Consider the following 6903-nt stretch of genomic DNA (forward strand, 5'->3'; position numbering starts at 1 on the left):
AGATTATTTTTGTATGCGGTTTGTTTTTTTAAAATAAATAACTTCTGGAAAAAAAATCTAATTTAATATTTCTGATTGACCAGTAGTTCAATATTACCAAGAAATATTACACACCAATTGAACAATCCTACATTTCTACTATTTTTTTAAGCTTCCAGTTAATTTCGATCCCAGACAATTATTAGTCAGATAAATTAATAACATTAAAATTATATAATTCTTCCAAATTAAAAGTAATTATAGTCAATTTCTAGACTTCAAGTCTTCAAACAAAATTTCTTTTCCAAAGATATCAATTGATTGAAGCATTAGTCCAATAGTGTAACGGAGAAATCGTATGAAAGTCTATCTAGATGTAGATGACGCGTGATAAAAGTTGAAGAAAATTCAGAAGATATTTGCTCAAACCTCCCTAAAGTTTTAACATTTATACTTTACAAAAAGGGTACAATGAGCTAGAAAACCATTCACTTTCACATCCAACATCCACCAAACCACAACACTTTCCGGATTTTTACAAGAACAACCCCCTTAGTTACTCCCTCAACTTGTATAGCTTCTTCGGTTCTTCCTTCCTTCATTTTTTTTTTTTTCAAATTTTTTTCCACCAATTCTAAACTGAAATTAGAACCTAATTCTTATTTAAGCCATCAGCAAACAAACGTGTCACACGGCTCTTACACTAAATCCAAACTTCTTCAAACGTATTCCGCCCCCAATTTCAGACCCATCCTTCCGTTTAAAAAAATCACGGTCGAGACGGGAATTCAAACTGGTAAGGACCTACCCGTAACGGTAGTGACGGTAACGGAGAAATGAAGAGAAAGGAGAAGAAGATTCTAGATGTTGGTGAAGAGGGAAATAAGGGTCAAGAACCAACTAGACCCGAACCCAGACAACCCGACCCGAATCTTACTCGAGCCGGAGCAGACGCCTCAGATCTCTGGTTGCGGAGTCATCCACCGCCGGAGAGGGCTGCTTCTTCGTCTGAAAAGAAGGAAGAGGGAGCGCGCTAGGCGACGGAGACACCGCGAACGCTGATCCAGCATACATGTCGCTATTCACGGCGGGCGCCGTCGTCGAATCCAGCGACTGCCCCCTCCGGAGAATCGTCACCTTATCGACCGCCAAACCGCTACTCCTGGACAACCTAGAATCGTCAGCGCTGCTAGGTCTCCTTAATGGCAGCGCGGCGGCCTCTGCAACTAGAGGGGGTGAACTGGCAACTACAGCCCGTTTCCTCTGATCGGGTCGGGTAACGGGCTTCCGGGAGCTGGATCTTGATGCCGCCGCATGCTGATTGCTAAAATTATTACTATTATGATAGTTACTGTAGTTGTTGGGGTAATTTCTCCGCCGCGAAAACGACGCCGGAGGAACCCTGATCCGTTCAATTAAACAATCCTGAGGCCGCAAAATCTCCGTTGCCATGTTAATAACACAAAAATTAGAATCTAAAAGGGAAAGGTATATACGATCTCTTGAATTTAGCTCTTGTTAATTCTTTAGAAGTAGAAGGTTGGTTAACATTAAAAGAAGAAAAAATAGAGAACAGAATGGCTTTGTTATGGCGAAGGAGAATATGAATTGAGAAAAGAGAGAAGGGGAGAGAATGATATATAGAGGAAGAGGGAAGGAGACAAAGGTGGGTCCAGGGTGGTGGGGTTGGGTTTTCACCGACCTCTGGGATGAGAGAGAAAGTCTGTTAGAGCCAGCCAGCCACGCTGCCTCTTCTGACTGAATGACTCAGTATTAAGGGAAATGGACAGGTGTTGGCTCACCAGACTAGGTATTTTTGGGGGGATGACGTGGGTCCCTCCCAAACCATGATTGTCGTAACGTTTACTGTTAACTCTTGCTTCGGGAGCCTATGATTTTTCTACCCGAATCGCGGCGGTCATTAGCCTTTTTCTGGTTCGGAAGGTGATATGATCTTATCCGAGGTAACGCCGTCTCGTTAGTTGTCGTCATTTGTCAATTATTTGTGGGCCCTTGGTGAAGTTGCCTAGTAATAATGCAAATAATTTGAGATTTTTTATTTAAATAAATAAATTAATTATAATAATTATCAAAATAAATAATTTAAAAATGATCCCGTTAGGGAGACAATTGACTATTTATACAATGTGTACAATGGACTATTAAGTTATAAAATGAACATCCTTCGTACTATCTAGAATAACCATCCGAATACTAGGGATAATAAACATCATTCCAAAAATTTCAGCTGATGGAAAAAGGTAACACTAATGGTTATATCTCTAATACTCCATAAATCTCCATTGTACACATTGTAAAAATATTCTATTGGTTCCTCATACTTTTCCATTTAAAAAATATTTATCGAAATAAATATTCATTTCTTATCTCGTTTACCGTGTAAACGAGATAATTTTGCATGTATCTCGTTTATACTGTAAACAAGATAAGACAGGTGGACGCGAAACAGATTTTATTTCGTTTACACCGTAGATGAGATATACACGTTTCGCATCCACCTGTCTTATTTCGTTTACACTGTAATACATGCAAAATTATCTTATTTAAAGTGCAAACGAGATAAGAAAGGAATATTTATTTCAGTAAATATTTTTTAAATTATTTATTTTGATAATTATTATAATTAATTTATTTATTTAAATAAAAAATTCTCATTGTTAGGGTAAAAATATTTTAGTGAGCTCCATACTATTTTTTTTCATTTTATTTTCTTTTATCATTCAAACAACAAAAATTCATTTTTCATCTATTTTTTTCATTTTTTTCTTCAAATTCTCCCGATTTAAACAATGTGTAAAATTGTGCAACATTTCGTATGTGTTCAATGGAAAAATAACGAGTTAAAACTCATTTTGCCCCCTGAAATTTTTTATAGGCTTCAATTTGGACCCCCAAATTTATAGTTACCAAATTAAAACCCCAAATATTGAATCGTACCCCACGTTTGCCCCTGTAACTATCTCCTTTAACGGAGATCTGATGTGGCACGTTAAGTTGACACGTAGGAAACCCTAAAACGACGTCGTTTTATGTTCTCTCCCAGTTTTAACTCAATGTGACGTCGTTTAAGGGTTTCGTTGGGTTAAAAAAGTTGGGTCAACATATAGATGAAGACACAGACTAACTTGACCCTTCTTCTTCCTTCCCTTTTTCTTCTATTCTTCTTCTCCACGTTTTTGTTCTTCTCGCATGCTTGACTGTGAGAAAGGAGAATCAGAGTAACATTGGTGGTGTATTAGACTGCTGGGTGAGGTTGCTGTCGAACTAGCATTGCCGCGAAAAGAAACGACGAATATCAGGTTAGGAAGTGAAGTTTTATTTTTTTTTCACAAATTTCTTAATACTCTGTTTTTGGCTGTTGTTTTGGTTTTTGTATTGCATTGTTATTGTCGAAGCAAGGTGCTGGTTATATTTAGGGTATTGGAAATTGTTGCATGTGAATGATGCTAGGGTTTTTTTTTTCTTGCTGAAGAAGAGAATGTTGATTTTATTTTTTGCTGTCTGTGGATAAATGTTATTATGTGTGTGTTATTGCTTGTGTTTAAAAAACTTGTTGTTTAAAAATGAATGATGAACTATTGTCCTGTTTGGAGTTTGAAGTCAGTTAAGTCAGTATGCTTTATTTTTTGAAATTATTGTTGAGATTTTTATTATTTTGTAATGTAGATGGATGATGATATAACAATTGTCATATACCATGGAGGAAATTTTGAGACAAAAGAAGATGGAGAAGTCGTGTATGTCGGAGACCAAATTAAACAGTTATTTGGATTAGAGGAAGATACATTGGACGTGTTCTCAATAAGAAATTACTACAAGATTCTAGGATATGACAACTTAAAAGAGTGCTGGTGGCTAACTCCTGGGAGGCCCTTGAAGATTGGATTGAGAGCACTCTTACAGGACAAGGAGCTCTTGGAGATGTGCTTTCACGCAAAGAATAATGAAGGTGTAGTGCATGTGTACCTTAAGCATGGATATTCTGAACATGAAGGTGATGAGGTTCCACAACTGGTCCCTATGACCCCCAATCCAAAAATCATGGTATTTGACACCACCTCAAATCCATCTTTATGTATTTCAAACACACCCCTTGAACAAAATACAATCACATTTCCTGAAGCGAACTCTGCACCCCCAGGCCAGCTGAACTCTGCTCCTCCAACTCAGCCCCACTCTAAACCTCAAACCCAACCCACCTCAAATCATCCAGCCCAACCCACCTCTGAACCTGCAGCCCAGCCTAAGTCAAAGCCTGCAGCCTAACCCAACTGTTCACCTGCAGTCCAGCCCACCTCAGATCTTACACCCCAGTCCACCACCTCCACACCTCTAGCCCAGCCTAAATCAATGCCTCTTTCCAAGTCATGTTCTTCTAAACCAAAAACCAATAAATCTGAGAAGTCTATTCCACCCACCACTACAAAAAAATTCACAATAAGTGTCAAAAAGAATTCAAAGTCTACCCCAAAGAAAGGTGCTGTCAAGAAAGTACCAATACCATCACCAAAACGAGTGACACGATCAGCTTCAAGATTTGCACCCAAAGGGAAGAAGGCTGTTGGTGAGGTCCCATCCGTGACATTAAGTAGTGACAGTAGTGACTCGTATGAGAGTGCGGAAGATGAACTCTATAGGCCTGGACCCGAGAATTTTGAGAATTCAAGTGATGATGATTCTGATTCTGAAGTTGCTGCAGCAAGACCCAGGGAGTTGAAAATGAAGAAGAATAAGGCAAAAGGTAAGATATGTTTCGAAGACTTGTGTGAAGAAGATGAGATGATAGTTTCAAATTCTGATGAGGAAGTTGATCTGGGCCAAGTGATTGGAAAAGCCAATGAGGTCCAGCCACCATATGACGCCTTTGATGAATACCATGATGATTCTTATGGAAATGATTCATGGAAATCTGAGGAAATGACGACCCCACCTAATTCGGACAAAGAATCTGATGCGGATGATGACGATGCTTTCCCAATGTTCATGGAAGGAGCAAGATTTGGAGAGCTAAAGTTGGAGGTCGGGATGAAGTTCAATAGCAAACATGATTTTATTGAGGCAATGAGAGAGTTCACCATACAAAAGGGGAGGCAAATCAATTTCAAAAGAAATGAGAGTTATAGGGTGAGAGCTGTTTGTAAGTACAAGAAGGAGGGTTGTAAGTGCATTGCATATGCCTCTATGGGTCATGAAGAGACTTGCTGGCAGATGAAAATATTCAACAACAACCACATATGTGCAAGGAGGACCAAAATAGGGCAGCAAACAAGAAGTGGTTAGCCTCAAAGCTAGTAAAGAAAATAAAAAAAATACCCTAACCTGAATTATGGAGAAGCGTTTGATTACTTCAAGAGGAAGTGTGATCTTGACTTGAATAAGTCCTCTCTGACTAGAGCCTTAAGTGATGCAAGGAACATTGTATATGGAGATGCGGCAGCACAATACATACTTCTCAGAGGCTATGCAGAAACACTATTGAAAAGTAACCCTGGATCAACTATTAAAATAGGATTGAAGCCGCAACCTGCAGGAGAACCAACTTTCGAAAAAATGTACATATGCCTCGATGGATGCAAGAAAGGACTCAAGGCTGGGTGGAGGCCTCTAATTGGGCTAGATGGAGCCTTTTTGAAGACACACTTTAGAGGAAAAATACTAGCCACAGTAGGACAAGACGCCAACAACCATATATATGTCATCGCTTGGGCCATTGTAGAGATTGAGAACAAGAAAAATTGGTGATGGTTTTTGGAGCTTCTGTTGGATGATCTGGGTGATGTAGCCTCTAACAACTGGTGCTTCATGTCGGACATGCAAAAGGTAACATTTAAGCTTTAAAAAATTTGACTGCTACTTTGGAGGACTCTGTTGGGACATAATTTGTATTTAAGGGATCAGATAGAGTCATAAGTGTTTATTTGAGGGGCTTAATTGGGACTCGATAAGAGTAATTGCTAACTGTGCTGCATATTATGGTAGGGGTTAATTCTAGCAGTCTGTGAATTGATGCCTGGAGTGCACCATAGGTTTTGTGTGTGTCACCTGTGGAAGAACTTTAACAAGCAATGAAAAGAGAAAGAGTTAAAAACCATGTTATGAAAATGTGCAAGAGAGACAACTACGCATGGCTTCGAGCAGAAGATGGAGAAGGTAAAGAGAAAGAATGAGGATGCCTGGACCTACTTAAACAAATGGCCAAAAGAAAGTTGGACGAAGGCATACTTTAGCCATGATCCGAAGCTGGATAATATTTGTAATAACGTGTGCGAGGTCTTCAATGCAAGGATAAAGGAGTACAGGGCAAAGCCTATACTCACTCTGCTAGAGGAAGTACACATGTTCGTGATAAGAACAATTGCAAAAAACAAAGTGAAGCTGCAACACCACATTGGCAGGTTACCTCCTATTCAGAGGAGCAGACTAGAAAAGATAAGAAAGGAGTCACAAAAATGGCGTCCGATGTGGTATGGTGATGATAGCTATCATAGATTTGAGATTCATGGGTTTCCAACAAACATAGCGGTCGACTTGGAAAAGCAGATATGCACATGCAGATTCTAGCAAATCACAGGTATAAAATTGTTTTTTCTCTTACTTGGTAGTAGTTATAAAATGTTTCATATATACATATGAGGTCTCATTGGCAACTTTTGTAAAAATTGTAACTTTGATTAAAATAAATGTGTTAGGCATACAATTTAATTTTGAACAAATTCTGCTCTGATTGAATATACATTATTTGTGACTGAACCTCCTCTCTGATTGAATATAATCTAGAATTCAGACATGCCATGTGTCCACGCATGTGCTGCAATAGCAAGACTCAATGGAAATCCTGAAGACTATTGTCATAAGTGGTTGACAATGGACTCATATAGAGAAACATATAAGCATTCCTTGAAT

The 6903-nt window shown here is 38.7% G+C and overlaps 1 protein-coding gene across 1 annotated transcript; it reads right to left on the reverse strand.

Moving 5' to 3' along the window:
- On the reverse strand, positions 398-1494 carry LOC107638063 (the record flags this gene model as incomplete). The annotated part of the gene is given in 1 exon segment (XM_016341247.2): positions 398-1494. A coding segment is annotated over 1 exon segment (519 nt). The 3' UTR covers positions 398-912.

Source organism: Arachis ipaensis, chromosome B01 (genome assembly GCF_000816755.2).
Source record: "Arachis ipaensis cultivar K30076 chromosome B01, Araip1.1, whole genome shotgun sequence".
Lineage (NCBI taxonomy): Eukaryota > Viridiplantae > Streptophyta > Magnoliopsida > Fabales > Fabaceae > Arachis > Arachis ipaensis.